Here is a 26,546-nt window from a genome sequence, read left to right as displayed (position 1 = left end):
ACGCACACACGCACACGCACATGCACGCACACGCACACGCACACACGCACACACACGCACACACACACACACACACACACACACGCACGCACACGCACACAACCATTGACCATATCACGACCACGGACATGCTCTGGGAGCACCGCACACAGGCACGTACGTGCACAGGCACGTGCACACAGGCACGTGCACACAGGCACGTGCACACAGGCACGTGCACAGGTACGTACATGCACACAGGCACGTACGTGCACACATGCACGTGCACAGGCACGTACATGCACACAGGCACGTACGTGCACACAGGCATGTGCACAGGTACGTACATGCACACAGGCACGTACGTGCACACATGCACGTGCACAGGCACGTACGTGCACAGGCACGTACTTGCACACAGGCACGTGCACACAGGCACGTGCACACAGGCACGTACGTGCACACAGGCACGTGCACACAGGCACATGCACACAGGCACGTACGTGCACACAGGCACGTGCACACACAGGCACGTGCACACACACAGGCACGTGCACACAGGCACGTACGTGCACACAGGCACGTGCACACACAGGCACGTGCACACATGCACGTGCACACATGCACGTGCACACATGCACGTGCACACATGCACATGCACGTGCACACATGCACATGCACGTGCACACATGCACGTGCACAGGCACGTACATGCACAGGCACGTACATGCACAGGCACGTGCACACAGGCACGTACATGCACAGGCACGTACATGCACAGGCACGTGCACACAGGCACGTACGTGCACACAGGCACGTACATGCACAGGCACGTGCACACAGGCACGTACATGCACAGGCACGTACATGCACAGGCACGTGCACACAGGCACGTACGTGCACACAGGCACGTACGTGCACAGGCACGTGCACACAGGCATCAAAGGGGGGGTGTTGTAAAACCGTCTGTGACACAACTGCCCCCCCCCCCCCCCCCCCCCCGTCAGTCGTTCTCAAACATTTTCACGTCATAAATATAAATATGTGTAATTGGGTTTAATTGGGTAGCAAAGATTTAATTGGGTAGCAAAGATTCAGAACCATTAGATTGCACCAATCAGATCTCTATGATGTGTATGTATTGTAAAAAAACATAAAAGGAATGACAGGCAGACAGGAGGACACAGGCAGGCACAGGCAGACAGACAGACAGACAGACAGGCAGGCAGGCAGGCAGACAGGCAGACAGACAGACAGACAGACAGACAGACTTAACAGGCAGGCAGACAGACAGACAGACAGACAGACAGACAGACAGACAGACAGACAGACAGACAGACAGTACTGACCAGTTTGAGTGACAGCTGTCCGTTTCAGAACAAAGCATGAAGAAATAAAAATGTTAAAATGACAAAAACACATTGATGTAAGTTAGAAGTTGCATAGAGCACCGAAGTCTGACGTCATCAGCACCCCCCACCACCTCAGGACATTGTGGTACTGCAGCTAAAACTGCTTCAGAAGCCAGAAATAAATGTCATGGACTCTTTAAATCAGAGTGGTGACTGAGGCTCAAACCATTAGAAATAGACAGACAATATGATATTAAATATTAAATCAGTTTTAAAATTCATGTTATAGCTGCTTTAATAAACCAATGATTTACGGCGGTTTCACTCATTATGAATATGCTGCAGAATTTGTTAAATTGTATTTGTACTGTATCAAATATGAGTGACTGACTGTCGTAAAATGATACAGAGACAATTCAAATATCTATCAGACATTTTGTTTATTTTTGGACCGCGATGCTTATATGAGACGATTCCAAAATGACCCAAAGTTATAATAAATAATTGTAATAATAATAATTAAAAATGTACTTCCGTGAAACCCTTGGAACCAGGGGATCAGCGACATTAGCGTTTTCTCTCAGTCGGTTGATTCTTCATATCCATATGAGTGAAACGGCCGTCTGGACGATTCGTTTATTTTTTAAACACAGTTCTTATTATGAGCCCCCCTCTGTGGGGATTATGGGGATTACAATGCAAATAAAAAGTACATTTTTTGGCGCCCCCTAGTGCGGTGTTGATGTCAGACTTTAGTGCTCTATTCAGTTAGTTGGTTCTGACATGGTATCATGACTCATAGACACACACGTGATTATCAACCACAAATAATATCTCTGAATGTACAAATAATATCTCTGAATGTATAAATAATATCTCTAAATGTATATAGCGCTCCTCTAAGTATCCCAAAGATGCTCTTTAATGTTTTAAAACATGGAATATAATAAATAATAATAAACTATGGAAGAAAAATGTACATCTGGAAATAAATAAAATGCATAAAATGTGAAAAGAATCAATGTTTATGTAACAGTAGTAACCCGACCCGACCCGACCCGACCCCACGTTTTCGGGCCTGGCCGGGCCCAAAACATTATGCTAATTAGTCGGGCCGTGCCCAAAACATTATGCTAATTAGTCGGGCCGGGCCCAAAACATTATGCTAATTAGTCGGGCTGGGTCCAAAACATTATGCTAATTAGTCGGGCCGGGCCCAAAACATTATGCTAATTAGTCGGGCCGGGCCGAGCCTTCCGGCTCGGTGATTTTGATCTCTTTTTCTTTCTTTAAAAAAAAAAGACTGTTATTATAATAAAAATAGCAATTCTGTTATTTGTGTAATGCGATTGTGTATATTTGCATAATTATGCTACATGCCTGCCTGTCACTTGTGGAGCAATAGGAAGCTCCTGTTGTAAAGGATTCTGTATTGTGTATTGTATATTTTAACCCATTCTGACCTGAGATCAGATTCTAAAAATGCCTTCTACATCCTGACAGTTTTTTATAACTTAAACGCTACACTTAAATCAACTTCACTTCAGAGGAAACTATTAGGGAGCTGCTCAGCAGCTATTCGTGTTTACTCACCAGTCACCACCACCACTGTATGGAATCCATTAGAATGATTGGAAATGGAAGTTATGGAACATTAATAGCCTATATTCTAACGTGAGTTATTACATACATCCTTTATTTCGATAAATCCGTTGATCTCCGTTCTCACTTTCACACTGAAACACGGCGCCGTTGCGCCACGTCATTTAGTGCTGGGGATTTTTTTTTTCTTCTTTCGGGCTTTTGTCGGGTTTCGGGGCTTAAAGGAGAATTCCATACTGAAAGGCTTTCTTACCTTTCATTGTAGTTGTTACGTAATTGAATGGGGGCTATGGGGTGTTGTGCTAATTTGCTTATTTCCATCGCTTAAAATGATAATTTCTTTGTATATATCCTCTCTTCATAATGTAAATAATATCCCAAGCGGGCACACTTTACTACTTCTTTCGATGGAAATAAGCGAACTAGCATAACACCCCATAGCCCCATTCAATTCCCATTCACTGCAATGCAATTCATTTAGGGCTTATGGTAGGGGAAATAGCCAATAAGGAGTTTTTGCACAAAAAAACACCTGGACCTCTTTGGTGGGGACGTAACGACTACAAAGAAAGGTAAGAAAGACAAGAAAGCATTCTAGCATGGAATTCTCCTTTAACATTATGGTAATTTTGTAGGGTCGGGCCGACCCAGTTATAGGGTAGGGTCGGTTCCGAGCCCGTTGAGAACTTTAATTCATATAAACACGGTGTGAACTTGTAGATCTGCCTAATTTCCTGAAAAGGAATCTACCCGACAGCACAGCCATATGAACAAAGCCATGGATGGACAGTAACGTGCGTGTGTGTGTGTGTGTGTGTGTGTGTGTGTGTGTGTGCATGTGTGTGTGTGTGTGTGTGTGCGTGTGCATGCGTACCCCTCTCTTGAGGCTGTGTGTGTGTGTGTGTGTGTGTGTGTGTGTGTGTGTGCGTGTGTGTGTGTGTGTGTGTGTGTGTGTGTGTGTGTGTGTGTGTGTGTGTGTGTGTGCGTGTGCGTACCCCTCTCTTGAGGCTGTGTGTGTGTGTGTGTGTGTGTGTGTGTGTGTGTGTGTGTGTGTGTGTGTGCGTGCGTACCCCTCTCTTGAGGCTGCGGAGACATTGCTTCCTGGTTCTGGAACCAGAGGACATGAGGTCATTGAGCCGCTGCGCTATTGGCTCTCGGGCCGGAGGGGGCGGAGACTCGCCCTCCGGAGAGGGGGAGGTGGGAGGGGGAGGGGGGGGCTGACGAGGGGAAGAGAGGAGAGTCATCAGCTAGAGAGAGAGAGAGAGAGAGAGACATAGGAGACAAGAGAGAGAGAGTGAGACAGACAGACAGACAGACAGACAGACCAAACCCTGGATCGCCTGTATATGTATCGCTATACGCTCACAGACCATTCAGACCAATGTGTATTACAATGCACGTTCAATGGTTCGTAGTGGAAAAACACTGTGAGAGGTGGACTTTCAGCCCAAACCCCGGAATGTGTATTATTCATAACTCTGCATGCGCTGTGCGCTGAGTCTGACAGTACTGGTCCCGACCGCAGAGCAGAGCAGAGCAGATCTGAAGACATTTTATTTGGCGTTTACTTGACATTTACAAGCTCACGTGTGGATGTAGATCAGCCCCCTCAAGGACCTGTGAGGGTCCCTGGATCACACCTTTGAGAGCCACTGCTTTAAATAAATACATAACTAATATAGAGCATATTTTATCAAATTTAGGAGCCAAACTTTTTTGACGAATGAATTTAATTCAAACAGAACCGCACACGCACGACACATGCACATCCACGACATGCATGCGCACGTGCACATGCACGCGCGCATGTGTCCTCTTTTTGGTAATTCAGAATACGGTATGCCTACCCAAGCCGAGAGCTGATCAGGCATCGGCAAAATTCTGTTCAGTGTCTGAAATAGTCGGCAGTCGACCACATATGGAGAAGGCGACGCTTTCTGTACCCGTGATCTGTATCCTGAAGCACTTGTTGTAGAGTTTTCTCTTTCAACTTTGCGCGTCCACTATTGTTTGTGTTCAAGAAATTTCTTGTAAAATGTGAATACAAATAAAGATGTTAAATGTGTGTGTGTGCGTGTGCGTGTGCGTGTGCGTGTGCGTGTGTGCGCGCGCGCGCGCGCGTGTGTGTGTGTGTGTGTGCGTGCACCTTGTTCTTGCGGATGAAGGGCCAGAGTTTCCCTCGGCTGTTGCTCCTCCCCCTCCGTCCTGGCCCCGCCTCCGCGCGCGTGTCCAGGTAGCTGGACTCCGACACGCTCCGCCTCATGGTGGCGCTGTAGTCCTCGAACTCCACGTCGCCCGGGGGCTCGAAGCCCGACTTAAACGCCTCCACCACCTGACGCGTGTCCTGCGAAAACGAACGAAACGAGCGCACCCAGACTCACTTTATTAACCCATTCTGAGCCGGGGAACGGGTTTTGGTGTTATAGCATTATGTCGTGCTTTAGCTATTGAAAAATAGCAGATCTACAAGCTCATATACGAACTTGTAGGTCTGCTATTTTTGAAAAATCGAGACATAGAAACATAGATTTTTTCAGAAAACTGTCAGGATGTAGAAGACATTTATAGAATCTGATCTCAGGTCAGAATGGTAAACTGTCAGGATGTAGAAGACATTTATAGAATCTGATCCCAGGTTTTTCAGAAAAGTGTCAGGAATTATACATTTATATTTGTAGAATCGAGCTCAGGTTTAAATGGCTTAACCTCCACCTGACCAGTGTCCTGAAAACGAACGCACCCAGACTTATTTAAAGGGATAGTACCAGACCATGGGAGGGTTGGATGCTCTTAAAGGGACAGACCATGGAGGGTTGGATGCTCTTAAAGGGACAGACAGACCATGGAGGGTTGGATGCTCTTAAAGGGACAGACAGACCATGGAGGGTTGGATGCTCTTAAAGGGACAGACCATGGAGGGTTGGATGCTCTTAAAGGGACAGACCATGGAGGGTTGGATGCTCTTAAAGGGACAGACCATGGAGGGTTGGATGCTCTTAAAGGGACAGACAGACCATGGAGGGTTGGATGCTCTTAAAGGGACAGACCATGGAGGGTTGGATGCTCTTAAAGGGACAGACCATGGAGGGTTGGATGCTCTTAAAGGGACAGACCATGGGAGGGTTGGATCCTCTTAAAGGGACAGACAGACCATGGAGGGTTGGATGCTCTTAAAGGGACAGACCATGGGAGGGTTGGATGCTCTTAAAGGGACAGACAGACCATGGAGGGTTGGATGCTCTTAAAGGGACAGACCATGGAGGGTTGGATGCTCTTAAAGGGACAGACAGACCATGGAGGGTTGGATGCTCTTAAAGGGACAGACAGACCATGGAGGGTTGGATGCTCTTAAAGGGACAGACAGACCATGGAGGGTTGGATGCTCTTAAAGGGACAGACAGACCATGGAGGGTTGGATGCTCTTAAAGGGACAGACAGACCATGGAGGGTTGGATGCTCTTAAAGGGACAGACAGACCATGGAGGGTTGGATGCTCTTAAAGGGACAGACAGACCATGGAGGGTTGGATGCTCTTAAAGGGACAGACAGACCATGGAGGGTTGGATGCTCTTAAAGGGACAGACCATGGGAGGGTTGGATGCTCTTAAAGGGACAGACCATGGGAGGGTTGGATGCTCTTAAAGGGACAGACAGACCATGGAGGGTTGGATGCTCTTAAAGGGACAGACCATGGGAGGGTTGGATGCTCTTAAAGGGACAGACAGACCATGGAGGGTTGGATGCTCTTAAAGGGACAGACCATGGAGGGTTGGATGCTCTTAAAGGGACAGACAGACCATGGAGGGTTGGATGCTCTTAAAGGGACAGACAGACCATGGAGGGTTGGATGCTCTTAAAGGGACAGACAGACCATGGAGGGTTGGATGCTCTTAAAGGGACAGACAGACCATGGAGGGTTGGATGCTCTTAAAGGGACAGACAGACCATGGAGGGTTGGATGCTCTTAAAGGGACAGACAGACCATGGAGGGTTGGATGCTCTTAAAGGGACAGACCATGGGAGGGTTGGATGCTCTTAAAGGGACAGACCATGGGAGGGTTGGATGCTCTTAAAGGGACAGACCATGGAGGGTTGGATGCTCTTAAAGGGACAGACAGACCATGGAGGGTTGGATGCTCTTAAAGGGACAGACCATGGAGGGTTGGATGCTCTTAAAGGGACAGACCATGGAGGGTTGGATGCTCTTAAAGGGACAGACAGACCATGGAGGGTTGGATGCTCTTAAAGGGACAGACAGACCATGGAGGGTTGGATGCTCTTAAAGGGACAGACAGACCATGGAGGGTTGGATGCTCTTAAAGGGACAGACCATGGAGGGTTGGATGCTCTTAAAGGGACAGACAGACCATGGAGGGTTGGATGCTCTTAAAGGGACAGACAGACCATGGAGGGTTGGATGCTCTTAAAGGGACAGACAGACCATGGAGGGTTGGATGCTCTTAAAGGGACAGACCATGGAGGGTTGGATGCTCTTAAAGGGACAGACCATGGAGGGTTGGATGCTCTTAAAGGGACAGACAGACCATGGAGGGTTGGATGCTCTTAAAGGGACAGACCATGGAGGGTTGGATGCTCTTAAAGGGACAGACCATGGAGGGTTGGATGCTCTTAAAGGGACAGACAGACCATGGAGGGTTGGATGCTCTTAAAGGGACAGACAGACCATGGAGGGTTGGATGCTCTTAAAGGGACAGACAGACCATGGAGGGTTGGATGCTCTTAAAGGGACAGACAGACCATGGAGGGTTGGATGCTCTTAAAGGGACAGACAGACCATGGAGGGTTGGATGCTCTTAAAGGGACAGACAGACCATGGAGGGTTGGATGCCCTTAAAGGGACAGACCATGGAGGGTTGGATGCTCTTAAAGGGACAGACCATGGAGGGTTGGATGCTCTTAAAGGGACAGACCATGGAGGGTTGGATGCTCTTAAAGGGACAGACCATGGAGGGTTGGATGCTCTTAAAGGGACAGACCATGGAGGGTTGGATGCTCTCGGCAGAGTGCGTGATGCCGTCCAGACACCTGGACACGATTGGCAGAACCTTCCTCTCCAGCTCCGCCACCGAGCGCATGGCTCCGCCCACTCTCTCTATCCGCCTCTCCTCCATGTCCTGGATGCGCTGGAGACACGCACGCGCACGCACGCATACGCACACACACACACACACACACACACACACACACACACGTTTGCGTTCACATTTCTCAACACGTTCCTGAGATGCACAGACTCTATTATACGACAACTCCATAACACACAAAAAAAACAACAACATTCGCATATTAAATCGCGCTTAGTTTAGAAAACCTATTATCAACTTGGGCGAGTTTCAGTCGTATCACCGATCACAGCGGCGCACCGACCAAACAGACAACACACCCCAGCACACGCCACGGGGAGGGGAGAAGCCATGTTTGCACCAAACAGACAACACACCCCAGCACACGCCACGGGAGGGGAGAAGCCATGTTTGCACCAAACAGACAACACACCCCAGCACACGCCACGGGGAGGGGAGAAGCCATGTTTGCACCAAACAGACAACACACCCCAGCACACGCCACGGGAGGGGAGAAGCCATGTTTGCACCAAACAGACAACACACCCCAGCACACGCCACGGGAGGGGAGAAGCCATGTTTGCACCAAACAGAAAACACACCCCAGCACACGCCACGGGGAGGGGAGAAGCCATGTTTGCACCAAACAGACAACACACCCCAGCACACGCCACGGGGAGGGGAGAAGCCATGTTTGCACCAAACAGACAACACACCCCAGCACACGCCACGGGAGGGGAGAAGCCATGTTTGCACCAAACAGACAACACACCCCAGCACACGCCACGGGAGGGGAGAAGCCATGTTTGCACCAAACAGAAAACACACCCCAGCACACGCCACGGGGAGGGGAGAAGCCATGTTTGCACCAAACAGACAACACACCCCAGCACACGCCACGGGGAGGGGAGAAGCCATGTTTGCACCAAACAGACAACACACCCCAGCACACGCCACGGGAGGGGAGAAGCCATGTTTGCACCAAACAGACAACACACCCCAGCACACGCCACGGGAGGGGAGAAGCCATGTTTGCACCAAACAGACAACACACCCCAGCACACGCCACGCACAACAGCGTGTGGTTTATGGTCAATGGGTGTGGTTTATGGTGAATGGGTGTGGTTTATGGTATCAGGGTGTGGTTTATGGTACCTGGAAGATGACAGGGATCAGGGTGTGGTTTATGGTACCTGGAAGATGACAGGGATCAGGGTGTGGTTTATGGTATCAGGGTGTGGTTTATGGTACCTGGAAGATGACAGGGATTAGGGTGTGGTTTCTGGTACCTGGAAGATGACAGAGAACAGGGTGTGGTTTATGGTACCTGGAAGATGACAGGGATCAGGGTGTGGTTTATGGTGTCAGGGTGTGGTTTCTGGTACCTGGAAGATGACAGGGATCAGGGTGTGGTTTATGGTGTCAGGGTGTGGTTTCTGGTACCTGGAAGATGACAGGGATCAGGGTGTGGTTTATGGTGTCAGGGTGTGGTTTCTGGTACCTGGAAGATGACAGGGATCAGGGTGTGGTTTATGGTGTCAGGGTGTGGTTTCTGGTACCTGGAAGATGACAGGGATCAGGGTGTGGTTTATGGTGTCAGGGTGTGGTTTCTGGTACCTGGAAGATGACAGGGATCAGGGTGTGGTTTATGGTGTCAGGGTGTGGTTTCTGGTACCTGGAAGATGACAGGGATCAGGGTGTGGTTTATGGTGTCAGGGTGTGGTTTCTGGTACCTGGAAGATGACAGGGATCAGGGTGTGGTTTATGGTGTCAGGGTGTGGTTTCTGGTACCTGGAAGATGACAGGGATCAGGGTGTGGTTTATGGTGTCAGGGTGTGGTTTCTGGTACCTGGAAGATGACAGGGATCAGGGTGTGGTTTATGGTGTCAGGGTGTGGTTTCTGGTACCTGGAAGATGACAGGGATCAGGGTGTGGTTTATGGTGTCAGGGTGTGGTTTATGGTACCTGGAAGATGACAGGGATCAGGGTGTGGTTTATGGTGTCAGGGTGTGGTTTCTGGTACCTGGAAGATGACAGGGATCAGGGTGTGGTTTATGGTGTCAGGGTGTGGTTTCTGGTACCTGGAAGATGACAGGGATCAGGGTGTGGTTTATGGTGTCAGGGTGTGGTTTCTGGTACCTGGAAGATGACAGGGATCAGGGTGTGGTTTATGGTGTCAGGGTGTGGTTTCTGGTACCTGGAAGATGACAGGGATCAGGGTGTGGTTTATGGTGTCAGGGTGTGGTTTCTGGTACCTGGAAGATGACAGGGATCAGGGTGTGGTTTATGGTGTCAGGGTGTGGTTTCTGGTACCTGGAAGATGACAGGGATCAGGGTGTGGTTTATGGTGTCAGGGTGTGGTTTCTGGTACCTGGAAGATGACAGGGATCAGGGTGTGGTTTATGGTGTCAGGGTGTGGTTTCTGGTACCTGGAAGATGACAGGGATCAGGGTGTGGTTTATGGTGTCAGGGTGTGGTTTCTGGTACCTGGAAGATGACAGGGATCAGGGTGTGGTTTATGGTGTCAGGGTGTGGTTTCTGGTACCTGGAAGATGACAGGGATTAGGGTGTGGTTTATGGTGTCAGGGTGTGGTTTCTGGTACCTGGAAGATGACAGGGATCAGGGTGTGGTTTATGGTGTCAGGGTGTGGTTTCTGGTACCTGGAAGATGACAGGGATCAGGGTGTGGTTTATGGTGTCAGGGTGTGGTTTCTGGTACCTGGAAGATGACAGGGATCAGGGTGTGGTTTATGGTGTCAGGGTGTGGTTTCTGGTACCTGGAAGATGACAGGGATCAGGGTGTGGTTTATGGTGTCAGGGTGTGGTTTCTGGTACCTGGAAGATGACAGGGATCAGGGTGTGGTTTATGGTGTCAGGGTGTGGTTTCTGGTACCTGGAAGATGACAGGGATCAGGGTGTGGTTTATGGTGTCAGGGTGTGGTTTCTGGTACCTGGAAGATGACAGGGATCAGGGTGTGGTTTATGGTACCTGGAAGATGACAGGGATCAGGGTGTGGTTTATGGTGTCAGGGTGTGGTTTCTGGTACCTGGAAGATGACAGGGATCAGGGTGTGGTAGTGCTGGTGCTGGTCTTGGTTGAACTGGTTCAGACTGGTCAGGTAATCCTGCTTGGACTCCTGAGCCGACTGCTGCTTCTGCTGCGCTGCGTGGCGGGCCTGAAACATGTTGAACACATCCTGAAACATGTTGAACACATTCTGAAACATGTTGAACACATCCTGAAACATGTTGAACACATCCTGAAACATGTTGAACACATCCTGAAACATGTTGAACACATCCTGAAACATGTTGAACACATCCTGAAACATGTTGAACACATCCTGAAACATGTTGAACACATCCTGAAACATGTTGAACACATCCTGAAACATGTTGAACACATCCTGAAACATGTTGAACACATCCTGAAACATGTTGAACACATCCTGAAACATGTTGAACACATCCTGAAACATGTTGAACACATCCTGAAACATGTTGAACACATCCTGAAACATGTTGAACACATCCTGAAACATGTTGAACACATTCTGAAACACTGTGGATATTGGATCGTGCGTGCGTGCATGCTTGCGTGTGCGTGCATGCATGTGTGCATGTGTGTGTGTGTGTGTGTGTGTGTGTGTGTGTGTGTGTGTACATGTGTGTGTGTTGTACCTTCACTGAACAGCGCTGGCATGCGTACAGAGAGAGAGGGAGAGAGAGACATAAGAAAACAGTGGCAGTCAATAATCACTAGTGGTAATCAATAGACAGACACACAAGGCAGGTGTAAAAGGGTAAAGGGGGCAGTTGTTGTACAGACGGGTAAAAGGGGCAGTTGTTGTACAGACGGGTAAAAGGGGCAGTTGTTGTACAGACGGGTAAAAGGGGCAGTTGTTTTACAGACGGGTAAAAGGGGCAGTTGTTTTACAGACGGGTAAAAGGGGCAGTTGTTGTACAGACGGGTAAAAGGGGCAGTTGTTGTACAGACGGGTAAAAGGGGCAGTTGTTTTACAGACGGGTAAAAGGGGCAGTTGTTGTACAGACGGGTAAAAGGGGCAGTTGTTTTACAGACGGGTGAAAGGGGCAGTTGTTGTACAGACGGGTAAAAGGGGCAGTTGTTTTACAGACGGGTAAAAGGGGCAGTTGTTTTACAGACGGGTAAAAGGGGCAGTTGTTGTACAGACGGGTAAAAGGGGCAGTTGTTTTACAGACGGGTAAAAGGGGCAGTTGTTTTACAGACGGGTAAAAGGGGCAGTTGTTGTACAGACGGGTAAAAGGGGCAGTTGTTTTACAGACGGGTAAAAGGGGCAGTTGTTTTACAGACGGGTAAAAGGGGCAGTTGTTTTACAGACGGGTAAAAGGGGCAGTTGTTTTACAGACGGGTAAAAGGGGCAGTTGTTGTACAGACGGGTAAAAGGGGCAGTTGTTTTACAGACGGGTAAAAGGGGCAGTTGTTTTACAGACGGGGTAAAAGGGCAGTTGTTTTACAGACGGGTAAAAGGGGCAGTTGTTTTACAGACGGGTAAAAGGGCAGTTGTTTTACAGATGGGTAAAAGGGGCAGTTGTTTTACAGACGGGGTAAAAGGGCAGTTGTTTTACAGACGGGTAAAAGGGGCAGTTGTTTTACAGACGGGTAAAAGGGCAGTTGTTTTACAGATGGGTAAAAGGGGCAGTTGTTTTACAGACAGGTAAAAGGGGCAGTTGTTTTACAGACGGGTAAAAGGGGCAGGGTCGAAGAACGACTGACATAGAAACGTAGCTTTTTCAGAAAACTGTCAGGATGTAGAAGAACATTTATTAGAATCTGATCTCAGGTCAGAATGGGTCAATATGCATGGGAGCCTCAACGCCACACAGACCTTCTCTCTGATCTCAGGTCAGAATGGGTCAATATGCATGTGAGCCTCAACGCCACACAGACCTTCTCTCTGATCTCAGGTCAGAATGGGTCAATATGCATGTGAGCCTCAACGCCACACAGACCTTCTCTCTGATCTCAGGTCAGAATGTGTTAATAACGCCACACAGACCTTCTCTCCGTCCATCTAGAATCTGATCTCAGGTCAGAATGGGTCAGTAACGCCACACAGACCTTCTCTCCGTCCATCTAGAATCTGATCTCAGGTCAGAATGGGTCAGTAACGCCACACAGACCTTCTCTCCGTCCATCTAGAATCTGATCTCAGGTCAGAATGGGTCAGTAACGCCACACAGACCTTCTCTCCGTCCATCTAGAATCTGATCTCAGGTCAGAATGGGTCAGTAACGCCACACAGACCTTCTCTCCGTCCATCTAGAATCTGATCTCAGGTCAGAATGGGTCAGTAACGCCACACAGACCTTCTCTCCGTCCATCTAGAATCTGATCTCAGGTCAGAATGTGTCAGTAACACCACACAGACCTTCTCTCCGTCCATCTAGAATCTGATCTCAGGTCAGAATGGGTCAGTAACGCCACACAGACCTTCTCTCCGTCCATCTAGAATCTGATCTCAGGTCAGAATGGGTCAGTAACGCCACACAGACCTTCTCTCCGTCCATCTAGAATCTGATCTCAGGTCAGAATGGGTCAGTAACGCCACACAGACCTTCTCTCCGTCCATCTAGAATCTGATCTCAGGTCAGAATGGGTCAGTAACGCCACACAGACCTTCTCCCCGTCCATCTAGAATCTGATCTCAGGTCAGAATGGGTCAGTAACGCCACACAGACCTTCTCTCCGTCCATCTAGAATCTGATCTCAGGTCAGAATGGGTCAGTAACGCCACACAGACCTTCTCTCCGTCCATCTAGAATCTGATCTCAGGTCAGAATGGGTCAGTAACGCCACACAGACCTTCTCCCCGTCCATCTAGAATCTGATCTCAGGTCAGAATGGGTCAGTAACGCCACACAGACCTTCTCTCCGTCCATCTTGCTGTTCAGCTCGTTGTCGATGCGGTCCGAGTTCTGCTGCGCTCGCTCTGCCTCTTTACAGTCCCTCTCGAACCGCCGTTTACTCTGTAGGACACACAATAATGTAGGCAACCATTTACTGTGTAACACACACACACACACAATAATGTAGGCAACCATTTACTGTGTAACACACACACACACACACAAACACACACACACAACAATGTAGGCAACCATTTACTGTGTAACACACACACACACAATAATGTAGGCAACCATTTACTGTGTAACACACACACACACACTAATGTAGGCAACCATTTACTGTGTAACACACACACACAATAATGTAGGCAACCATTTACTGTGTAACACACACACACAATAATGTAGGCAACCATTTACTGTGTAACACGTCACACACAATAATGTAGGCAACCATTTACTGTGTAACACACACACACACAATAATGTAGGCAACCATTTACTGTGTAACACGTCACACACAATAATGTAGGCAACCATTTACTGTGTAACACACACACACACAATAATGTAGGCAACCATTTACTGTGTAACACACACACACACACACTAATGTAGGCAACCATTTACTGTGTAACACACACACACAATAATGTAGGCAACCATTTACTGTGTAACACGTCACACACAATAATAATAATATGTGACCAAATTTGACTGAGAGACTGCCATTGGATTTTTCATGTCATGTGAAAGCAGGGAATTGTAGTTTCAAATTGACATATTGGTTGTTCAGTTTTGGAGATATGGCTTATGGCTTATAGTTTTATGCTGGGTTGCATGCTGAAAATAGCAGATATACAATCTCACAACGCGTCGGATTGTAGATCTGCTATTTTCAGCATGCAACCAAAGTGTAAAATATGTCATTACAACGACATCAAGGCCTGTCAAAACACATTTTAGTCGACTAAATCAACTGTAGATTTAGTCGACTAAAATCGTATGACATTTAGTCGACTAAAACTAGACTAAACACTAGAACAGGGGTGCCCATTACGTCGATCGCGGTCGACCAGTCGATCGCAAGCACTGCGCAAGTAGACCGCTTGGCCCCGACATGAAAAAAAAACAAAAAAAACAACCCGCGCCTCGGGCAGGCGGCGGCGGCTTTAAAACCCCCCAAAATGCAGTGCCTTGTTTTCAAGTGTGGGGAACGTCGGGTCTGTTCTGTTGTTAAACAAACAAATTAAAAGGATATCTATCCATCATTGTTCATATAGCAAGATGCACGCGGCAAAGAAGCCTAAAACATATCACTTCCATGCAGAGTGGAATTCACATTCCAAGTCCAACTGCGTTTGCCTTTACTCGAGCCCATCGCTACATTCATGTGCTTCCCATTCAGAAGCTGATGTTGATTCCATTGCCTCGAAAATAGCAACACTTTTTAACATGAACTCTTCTGCGTTGGGAGAATGAGATCATGGCACTGCAGGCTGACATACAGTTAAAGTTGCGCGCCCGCGATGGAGGGTTTTGGAACTTACTCGTGAAGGAAAAGTATCCAAACATCAGGACTTGTGCAGCCTCGCTCACAGCGTTATTTGGCTCCACATATTTATGTGAATCAGCGTTTTCCCACATTAATTAAGTATTAATTTTGTCCAAATATCGTTCCACGTTGACGGACGATCATTTGGAGGAGGCCTGTTTAAGACTAGCTGTCAGCAGTGACTGTCCGGATTACGCAGCGCTGACGGACTCCATTCAGTACGAAGGCTGCAAGCAGTCATCTGATTAAAGGGATAGTTCAGATTTTTTTAATTTAAATTGTATGAAATACTTTTCATTAATATAGTGGTTGCAACTGTAGGCCTATTAATTGATTGCCAGAGTCCTGTGGTGGGAGTTCTGCTCTGGTTGAGTTGAGTGCATCATTCCTTCATGTGATTGTGTATGCTTTTTATGTGTGATACTTTTAATATTTGTAACATTTTATGAGCAATATGTTATTACAAATTGAAAATGATTGACGTTATTACAAAGAGTAACTTTAACAAAATAAAGGTGGTAAATAAATAGAATTGATTTTGAAACAGTCCTAATGCCTTAATGTTATTTATTTTGAGTATTTTAAGCAATGGGGTAATATTTATTTTGGTTGGTAGATCACCTTGAGCTGGCAATTTTAAAAGTAGACCTCAAGTCAAAAAGGTGTGGGCACCCCCCCTGCACTAGAACAAAGTGTGGGCACCCCCCCTGCACTAGAACAAAGTGTGGGCACCCCCCCTGCACTAGAACAAAGTGTGGGCACCCCCCCTGCACTAGAACATTCCAGGTGACTAAAATGTGACTACGTGAAAACTATTCAAGAGACAACGACTACAACTAAAATAGAAATTTGCTGCCAAAAACAACACTTCTCAAGACCATCTGTAAACAATTCCCCCCCTCCTATCAGTAATGTGATCTATCACATTACCCACACTGAACATCATGTGCCGTTCATATATTCAGAACGGGTAAGGACTAGTAACAATAACAATAACAATAACAATAACAATAACAATAACAATAACAATAACATACAGATTCCAGTTGTTTCCAGGAGCTCTCGATGTGCTGCTGGGCGCGGCGGCCATCTTGGAAATGCTGTGACGAATACAAGAAGAACATTAAATTTATGTTGTATGAATCTGATCTCAGGTCAGAATGGGTTAACCACTTATAACGTCGTGTGTGTGTGTGCGTGCGCATGCACGCGCGTCGTACCGACTTCCTTTCCGCCTTCAGGTCGGAGGTGAACCGCGACAGCTCGGCGACCACGTTGGAGTTCAGGCTGTCCGCCAGCGCCTCCCTCTGGCCAGAATACTCACTGAGCTCTCTGAGGGTGAGGACGAACGCACGGCACCACGAGAACCTGCAGCGCACGCGCGCACACACACACACACACACACACACACACAAGAACATACACACACACACGCACACGCACACACACACACACACACACACGCATACACAGACAGACAGACAGACAGACAGACAGACAGACAGACAGACAGACAGACAGACAGATAGACAGACAGACAGACAGACAGACAGACATGGTCTGTAACTCTGAGAGTATACAAATGCAACCCCTTAGATAGCATTTCTGTCGACTTTTGATACAGACTTATAGCATGTTATGTAGACAGCACTATAATTGCATTGTATGTAGTCATAGCACGCCATAGTACGTATAGCATAGTAGTATAGATGTATAGTTTATATGTATAGTTTCATTATATAGATATTCCACTGTTACTTTCTTAGCTTACGCATGTTTCATGATAAATGTTTTTATGTGATGTATTCCCATGCTTTTTTGTTCTTGCTTAATGTAAATCGCTCTGGATTAAGAGCGTCTGCTAAATGCCTACATTGTAAATTGTACATTGAATGGACCCGTACAGGTCTGTAACCAAAAGAGCTTCTAGACCTGATATTTTTGAAGAAATTGTGAAAAATGTGGCACAAATCTCATAGCTTTGCTTCAGGGGTGGAAATAATCATATTTCAACTGGGAACCCCCGCCCCAGAAAAACAAGGCCTCGCACTGTGAGCTTGTAGATCGGCTATTTTTCACAAAGCGTAATATCGACCACTTTGTCAGACCTCATCATGGTCCTGGAACAGGAAGAGGAAGTGACACTTAACAGGAAGAGGAAGTGACACTGACCTGTTTTCATCTTCTTCTCTGGAGTTCTTTTTAGGCTGATACTTCTTAGACAGATTCCTACAGAGAACGCACACACACACACACACACACACACACACACACACACAGCCTTTAACAGTCTATAAAATGTTACGTTACCCTGCCTATAACTGTAATGTTGTTGTTTTTTTCCGTCATCATTATAGTTTTATAATATAATGGTATATATATAATTTATATATTATATCGGAGACACTCGCCACGGTAACCTGAGACCTCCTGTGGCTTTATTGCCTTATTATAGATGTATCTTTATTGTCTTTATGGCGTTTTTCTTAAACAAACATCGTTGCAGAACAAACTCTCCCATCCTGCACGTCCCCTCTTCAATCTCCTCCCATCAGGCAGGAGATATAGAAGTATCCAGAGCTCAACATCTCGCTTCAGAGATAGCACTTTATACCCCGTAGCCATTAATAATAATAATAAAATAATAATAAAACTTTATTTGTATAGCACCTTCCATGACATGAAATGCAGCTCAAGTGCTTTACCTACAAGCTCATAGCGCGCTACGAGCTTGTAGGTCTGCTATTTTTGAAAAATGACTGACAGAAACATAAGCTTTTTCTGAAAACTGTCAGGATGTATAGAAGAACATTTTATATAATCTGATCTCAGGTCAGAATGGGTTAAATGTACTAAACCAAGCGTTATCAGGACGTTGGGATGTGGCTCACATAATTATGGCCATACTGGCATACTAGACATGGTGGCGTTTGGCTGTGTGGAGCAGACACAGCCTGGTCAAGGGCTCCCCCTGCTGGACCGTACGTGTCACTTCCAACTGTCAGCGCATGGAAACCTCTGTCATCGGCATCAGTGACACAAAAAAACAAAACGCTCCCATAGTTTCAGTTCTGGATTTCCCAGTATGTCCATTATCACATACTGGGGGTATTTATAAAGGTGATTATCACATACTGGGGGTATTTCTAAAGGTGATTATCACATACTGGGGGTATTTATAAAGGTGATTATCACATACTGGGGGTATTTCTAAAGGTGATTATCACATACTGGGGGTATTTATAAAGGTGATTATCACATACTGGGGGTATTTCTAAAGGTGATTATCACATACTGGGGGTATTTATAAAGGTGATTATCACATACTGGGGGTATTTATAAAGGTGATTATCACATACTGGGGGTATTTCTAAAGGTGATTATCACATACTGGGGGTATTTATAATGTGATTATCACATACTGGGGGTATTTCTAAAGGTGATTATCACATACTGGGGGTATTTCTAAAGGTGATTATCACATACTGGGGGTATTTATAAAGGTGATTATCACATACTGGGGGTATTTCTAAGGGTGATTATCACATACTGGGGGTATTTCTAAAGGTGATTGTCACATACTGGGGGTATTTCTAAGGTGATTATCACATACTGGGGGTATTTCTAAAGGTGATTGTCACATACTGGGGGTATTTCTAAAGGTGATTATCACATACTGGGGATATTTCTAAGGTGATTATCACATACTGGTGGTATTTCTAAAGGTGATTGTCACATACTGGGGGTATTTCTAAAGGTGATTATCACATACTGGGGATATTTCTAAGGTGATTATCACATACTGGGGGTATTTCTAAAGGTGATTGTCACATACTGGGGGTATTTCTAAGGTGATTATCACATACTGGGGGTATTTCTAAAGGTGATTGTCACATACTGGGGGTATTTCTAAAGGTGATTATCACATACTGGGGATATTTCTAAAGGTGATTATCACATACTGGTGGTATTTCTAAAGGTGCTGTTCACCAACATTCTTCCCATCATGCACCAAAGCGTGTACCTGATCTGCTTGGCGTAGCTCAGCTCGATCTCGGCTCTCTCCTTCACGAACTTGGTGTATCGCTCCACGAACTCGATGCCCCAGCTGGTGTGTCTCTCCAGGTTGTCAAACTGGTCCTGGGGGTGCAGAGAAGAGGTTGAGAGACCCCAGAACCCAAGATTCATCTAGAGAAGAGGTTGAGACCCCCAGACCCCAAGATTCAACTATAGAGAAGAGGTTGAGACCCCCAGACCCAAGATTCAACTATAGAAAAGTCGCAATTTTGAAAAAATGTTAATTGTGAGCTTGTAGATCGGCTATTTTCAGCATGCCAACCAATATTGTAAAATGACTTATTCTGGATATCTTGTCCACTAGTCCCTTCCTAACATTTTAGTCTAGTTTTTATTTGTTGACAAAATTGTCAGTATATTTAGTCTTAGTTTTAGTCATCATAGCTTAGTTTTCATTTAGTTTTCCCCACAAGTTGCAAAACTTACATACCGGTAACTAATTATGGTGTTGTTTTTTTCCCCAGGCAAACCATATGGAACAGATTGCAAGCTGCTGTACAGACTGTACATTGGATGGAGATGAATCACGAATCACATTTTCATTGATAGAAAATTACTCTGTTCTTAATGATATTAAAAACAATGACCAGTGACCACAGCCCCTTCTTTCTATACTGTAAATTGTTTTTCCTTTTTCTAACCCTGTATATATATCTGTACCCATGCTATACAAACTGTTAATACAATAATCAATTAATCAGGTACAACTGTTGAGCAGGTGTCAGAATGAGCTATATCTAGCTGAATTACATTCTGCATGGTGGGCTACCAACATGAGACAAAATTACAATATATTTATTTCATCATAACCACAGCAATGTTATATTTACGTTCCATCTCTACAGCTTAAATCAAATGGAAAGTAGTTTCCAAAGTGGGTTATGGGCTAAATGATAGTTTGTACACTCAGAGTTAATTAACATTGATATTACAATATAAATTGGGGGTCCTAGAGACAGAAATGCCATCAAAGTTTGGGGACCACTGGCAGTGAGCTTGCAGATCAGCTATTTTCTGAGAACAGGTTGTATATCAATATCTACAAGGGACGTTCAATATTTAGGGACGTTCCAATTCCTAGGGGGATGATTTATCTCCCTACCCCTTGACACTCATTATGTAGGGACAAGGGGAAGGGGCAAGGGCTGAGGGGTAGGGTTAAAAAACGAATTGGGATTGGGTCGCCAACCTGCCCTTGGCAGCTAAATAAATCACTAAGGGTCGCCCACCTGCCCCTGGCAGCTAAATGAAACACTAAGGGTTGCCCACCTGCCCCCTGGCAGCTAAATGAAACACTAAGGGTCGCCCACCTGCCCCTGGCAGCTAAATGAAACACTAAGGGTTGCCCACCTGCCCCCTGGCAGCTAAATAAAACACTAAGGGTTGCCCACCTGCCCCTGGCAGCTAAATGAAACACTAAGGGTTGCCCACCTGCCCCTGGCAGCTAAATGAAACACTAAGGGTTGCCCACCTGCCCCTGGCAGCTAAATGAAACACTAAGGGTGTTTCCTACAAGCTCATATGTGTTGTGAGCTTGAAGATCTGCTGTTTTCGGTGCGCAGCATGCTTTCACAGAAGCTTTACTTCTATGCAATTCAGATTTTACGGGGGCCAGTTTCGAATTGCAGCCGACCGTAGGTGCCCTTTAGGGCTGTCAGAACGAATTTCATAATATGAAAGAAATTCGAATATTAAAAAAAATATATATATTCGAAAGCTAAAATTGCCATTCGAATGGAGCTTTTATCATTTATTAATTCTATTTCATATTTTTATTTTGTTTTATGTTATTTTATCCGCTCACTAAATGTATTGAGTAACGCATCTACCGCTGTGAAATCTCCCCGGCCGCTTCCACTGCATGTGAAAAGGTGCACGCCGGTCACGTCGCAGAAGAGGTCATTGATTGGCTAAAGTAGGGCCAGATTTCAGGGTAAGCCAATCAGAGACAGTCTACAGGGTGGGCGGGCTTACTGGCTGTTGTAAACAGTAGCACATTTAATGACAGACACACAAACCCTTGTAACACATACATAGATACTAGTATACTACGCAGACAGGAATCGCCGGTAGAACGAAAATCATAATACAGTCTCACGACGCAACTTTATTGCACATCTGTGCTTGCCTTTCATCCACGCTTCTATAGCCTTTTAAATCTCATTTCCCATCCACGGGCACAAGCAAAGTGATATCAGCATCTTCCACCCGATCTGTGGTGTTGTTTCTGACGAGGGTAGCAACTAGTTAGCATGGGAGCTAACATTATTTAACTCTGGTCCATATCGTTAGTAGCCCTGAAACATGACTCTCGTATTCATACGAGAGTCATGACGAATCTTCACCCTATTTTTGGCACTTGCTGCATTTACAAACTAAACGTATATATAAACATTCAGATTTCAAATATAAAGTACTCACATTTTGTCTCACGGGTGTTAGCTAGTAGCAGCCCAATCGCTAGCACTGCTGCATTCCGCGTTCTTTAATAAAAAGCATTTTTGTCCGGTCATTTCTGTGTTTTGCCCGTTTTTGCCTTCAACTTCCGCCTTTCGGAACTGCACCTCAGCGCCCCTGTCGGTTGTCACTTGCAATGATTTTCAATGCCCAAAGGAAGAAGATAAATCTGGCCGACGTCTACAATTTATGTTTTACATTTCTGCATATGTTTTAGGTTATATGATCCGTTTGTTGGTTTGTCTAATGTTTCAGTAGTTTTTACTTTCCTTAGTTTTTTTGTTTATAGATCTATTATAGATTGTTTGATTTATTATTCTTTCAGTTAGTGTGTTTTTTCAGCTTATTAGCCTACAGTTATTGAAAAGTTATTATTGATTACCGTATTGTTGTAGGTTATAGGCTTAAGTAATGATAGGTTAGTAGGCCTACTCTTTATTTTCTTTAATAGTTTGATCCATTTAATACTTTTGGCTATTTATTTATTTTTTTGGAAAGTCTATGTATGACACTGCATTGAAAATCATTGCAAGTGACAACCGACAGGGGCGCTGAGGTGCAGTTCCGAAAGGCGGAAGTTGAAGGCAAAAACGGGCATAACACAGAAATGACCGGACAAAAATGCTTTTTATTAAAGAACGCGGAATGCAGCAGTGCTAGCGATTGGGCTGCTACTAGCTAACACCCGTGAGACAAAATGTGAGTACTTTATATTTGAAATCTGAATGTTTATATATACGTTTAGTTTGTAAATGCAGCAAGTGCCAAAAATAGGGTGAAGATTCGTCATGACTGTCATGATAATCATCATGGCAGTCATGTTTCAGGGCTATATCGTTAGAAGCCAAGGAGGACTCCTTGGCTTCTAACGATATAGCCCTGAAACATGTACAGATGACATTAGCACTCGATGCTGCGTTTACACGGGCAGACACAGACGAATGCTAATATCATTTGGAGCAGGCCGAGCAGCTACTGTACACGTCTGTTTGCATCAACATGTTGCTGGCTTCACAATGAATGATAGATTTTATCGTTGCCTCTGCCCGTGTTTAATGGTCAGGATTTCACTGTCCACAGCAGGCAGACCTGCAAAACTATGCACTTCCCAAAACTCACAAGACATGCCAGCCACGTGTATTATTATAGGCTAAATATGAGCTAAAATAAACAATGTAAATATTCGAATATTTTCGAAAATTACAAATAATTAAGCAATGAAATTCGAATTGGATTATAGAGGTGAACTGACAGCCCTAGTGCCCTTTGAGAGCGGTTTTGAAGGAGTCAAGGGATTCACATGTCTTAATGACTGTTGGTAGGGCGTTTCACATTTTGGTGGCATAGGAGCGAAAATAATTTAGTCCCTTGTTTGTGCCGAATCTGGGTTGTACATGGTTTGTTGCACTCCCTCTGGTGTTGTGGGTGTGGACTTCGTTTACATTAAGGAAGTATTTAGACAGGTACATGGGTATCTTAGTGGTGTATCGAATCTTGTGGACGAGACCCATTGCAAGATGCTGTACTCTGTCGTCGACCCTAAGCCATCCCAGCCTGTCAAAGTGGGCAGGGGTGAGGTGGGTTCGGGGGGTGAGGCCAAGTACTAGGAGCCTGTTCAAATTGAGACCCTGTCTGTCCCACATTGTGACTGACAGGCATCAGTGTTCACATTGAGACCCTGTCTGTCCCACATTGTGACTGACAGACATCAGTGTTCACATTGAGACCCTGTCTGTCCCACATTGTGACTGACAGGCATCAGTGTTCACATCGAGACCCTGTCTGTCCCACATTGTGACTGACAGACATCAGTGTTCACATTGAGACCCTGTCTGTCCCACATTGTGACTGACAGACATCAGTGTTCACATTGAGACCCTGTCTGTCCCACATTGTGACTGACAGACATCAGTGTTCACATTGAGACCCTGTCTGTCCCACATTGTGACTGACAGACATCCAAATGCCCCAATATATAGTCCCCTATAGTTGGCCTTCTGTTGTAAAGCTCCCTCATTGTCTCTTCTCCTGTCTTTTTAAGCCTGTTAAAATATAGCATTTCATAAATAATAGGCATTTAATAGCAACTCAAGTACTAAGTTGCTAACCCGGTACTCCAGGGACGCCGTCCCCCAATCCCACACTTGTCCCACACAAGCGATATTTCTGATACTCTGGAAGCTGAACTAACGCCAGCTATACGTTAGCGTAGCGTAACGCACCGCAGCACAGCCAGTGCACATATGCATGCGCAACGTTCCTGACGTAAATATAGAGGCGGCTTTGGGGATGCTAACGGTAGCAACCAATAGTCAAGTGTAACGTCTCCCCCATAGCTCCTCCTCGGCTACTATAAATGGTGTTCAGGGAATATGATGATAATAAATACAGGATATTGAATTGGTATTCATAACATATACCCAGGTACGCTGCTACAATGAAGGCAACACCTTGTAAAAAAAATATACGGTTTAAATAAACACCTATGATAGCTAAATATATGAATATAAACATTAAGGTATTAAATGTGAACACCATATAGCTACTATAGCTAAAGGGTATAAGGTATTGAAGAATGAGGCTGTATTGATAATAAAATTAACGGTCACCACCGTTAACGGTCGTTAACGGTGACAAGGTCTATAACTCTATATTAATATCATTGATAAAACGGTAACATTATAAAAGGTATAAATACAATAGTCACATAATTGATAAAACGGTAACATTATAAGGCATATAAATGAATTATCGTTGATAACCCGGTAACATCCATGTGCTGCTGTGCTGTGCATGCCATTATATATATTCTATTGTGAATGTGAAGGGGGTCCGCAGGCTACACGTTAACGGTGCTATTATTCTGATTATGGTGGATGTGAGGGGGGGTCCGCAGCTAGGCTACCTATATACACACAGTTCGGTCAGCTCGGTTCCTATATTATTCTTATTGTGATGGATGTGAGGGAGGCGGGGTGGGGGGATCGGGGGTCCGCAGCAGCCAGGCTACTCACCCACAGTTCGGTCATATAGTATTCTTATTGTGATGGATGTGAGGGAGGGGGGGGGGGGGGATCGGGGGTCCGCAGCAGCCAGGCTACTCACCCACAGCTCGGTCATATAGTATTCTTATTGTGATGGATGTGAGGGAGGGGGGGGGGGGGGGATCGGGGGTCCGCAGCAGCCAGGCTACTCACCCACAGTTCGGTCATATAGTATTCTTATTGTGATGGATGTGAGGGAGGGGGGGGGGGGGATCGGGGGTCCGCAGCAGCCAGGCTACTCACCCACAGCTCGGTGCCCCAGCTGCAGCTCATGGCTCCGGTGGTGGTCCGTCTCATGGTCCCCCCGCCTGGCGCTGCTGCAGGCTGCATGCTGAGACCACCCGTCCGAACCCACCGATCCACAGCACACCGAACCGAACCGGGCCTCAGTCAGGACTGTGCCATAATGCTCCCTCTCTCTCTCTCTCTCTCTCTCTCTCTCTCTCATGCAACGTGCACGCGCCCGTATGGTAGGTTGCTTGCTTGGTTGTTTGTTTGGTCGGAAGAGCGCATGCGCGCCGGCCGGCCGGTTGGCCGCGCGCTTCACTGTTCAGCAGGAGGACGTACCATAAGGGACGTACGCGCACGGCACGTACTGCGCCACGCAGGCGCAGAAAACGGCCCCGGTCACGTGGTTCATGTAGCTCGAAATAGTGACAGATATGCCTAAATATTATAGACTGCAGGGACACATGTCCATATATAGACTGCAGTGACACATGTCCATGTTGTTTATTTATTGTTTATTGTTTATAAGGATCCCTATTAGCTTTTGCCTCGTCTTCCTGGGGTCCGACACAGACAAACATTTAACATTTAACAAAGGCAATACTTACAATTGTTTACAAACACTAACTCAAAATAAAACATAGTAAAATAAAAAATACAATAAGAAATAAAAAACATAGGAGAAAAAAACAAACAAAGAAAAACATAGCAAAAAATCACTTTCAACACATTTATACATTTGAATTATTATTTTCCCAGGGTTTACTGTAGTATGGTTTACATAAGGTGTTATTTTAACTTGATTTTAAAGATGAATGTTGTATTTGTATTGGTTATAACTTATACACTTTGGTAGTGCATTCCAACCTATTACTGCTCTGTAGATAATAGAAGATTTAAGAATATTTGTTCTTGGTTTAGGTGCCACCAAAACACCCGAACTGGCTTGTCTAGTCATATGGTTATGTTCGTCTCTTACATGTGCTAAGAGTAAGAGTAGGACCCACAGGTTCAGAATCAGAACCCAACCTGTCCCCCTAGAAACATTCAGATAGCTGCATGACGACATGACAAAGGGGCAACGGTCCTTCCGCGCTGCACTCCTTTTAGCCACTAGGTGGGAGCAGTGGGCCGTTAATGAACCACTTTTTTCAACCTATATCCTGCTACCCTAATAGACAGGGGGTACATGAGCACATCATTCGTGCTCTATCTCCGACCAAACCACACTTCCACCACACATCTCTCTATGCAAAATAAAACCTGCACACTCCCA

At 45.8% G+C, this 26,546-nt stretch overlaps 1 protein-coding gene across 1 annotated transcript in view; it reads right to left on the bottom strand.

The window, feature by feature from the left end:
* LOC308309425 (formin-binding protein 1-like) overlaps window positions 1-25,413 on the bottom strand; it is a 34,608-nt gene extending 9,195 nt beyond the window's left edge. The window contains exons 1-12 of the mRNA XM_080755259.1: window positions 25,286-25,413; window positions 19,489-19,604; window positions 17,637-17,693; window positions 16,685-16,832; window positions 16,502-16,564; window positions 13,925-14,026; window positions 11,699-11,713; window positions 11,065-11,193; window positions 7,931-8,077; window positions 5,080-5,277; window positions 4,004-4,180; window positions 1,329-1,343 (exon numbers count right to left, since the gene is read on the bottom strand). Of these exons, the coding sequence (XP_080611385.1) occupies window positions 1,329-1,343; window positions 4,004-4,180; window positions 5,080-5,277; window positions 7,931-8,077; window positions 11,065-11,193; window positions 11,699-11,713; window positions 13,925-14,026; window positions 16,502-16,564; window positions 16,685-16,832; window positions 17,637-17,693; window positions 19,489-19,604; window positions 25,286-25,372 (1,254 nt within the window). The 5' untranslated portion in view covers window positions 25,373-25,413. The remainder of the gene's footprint in view (window positions 1-1,328; window positions 1,344-4,003; window positions 4,181-5,079; window positions 5,278-7,930; window positions 8,078-11,064; window positions 11,194-11,698; window positions 11,714-13,924; window positions 14,027-16,501; window positions 16,565-16,684; window positions 16,833-17,636; window positions 17,694-19,488; window positions 19,605-25,285) is intronic.
* Between the last annotated feature and the right edge of the window lie 1,133 nt (window positions 25,414-26,546).

Source organism: Protomyctophum bolini (genome assembly GCF_963924005.1).
Source record: "Protomyctophum bolini genome assembly, chromosome: 22".
Classification (NCBI taxonomy): domain Eukaryota; kingdom Metazoa; phylum Chordata; class Actinopteri; order Myctophiformes; family Myctophidae; genus Protomyctophum; species Protomyctophum bolini.
Note: the sequence above shows the minus strand (reverse complement) of the source record. Positions and strands in the feature narration are given on the sequence as shown.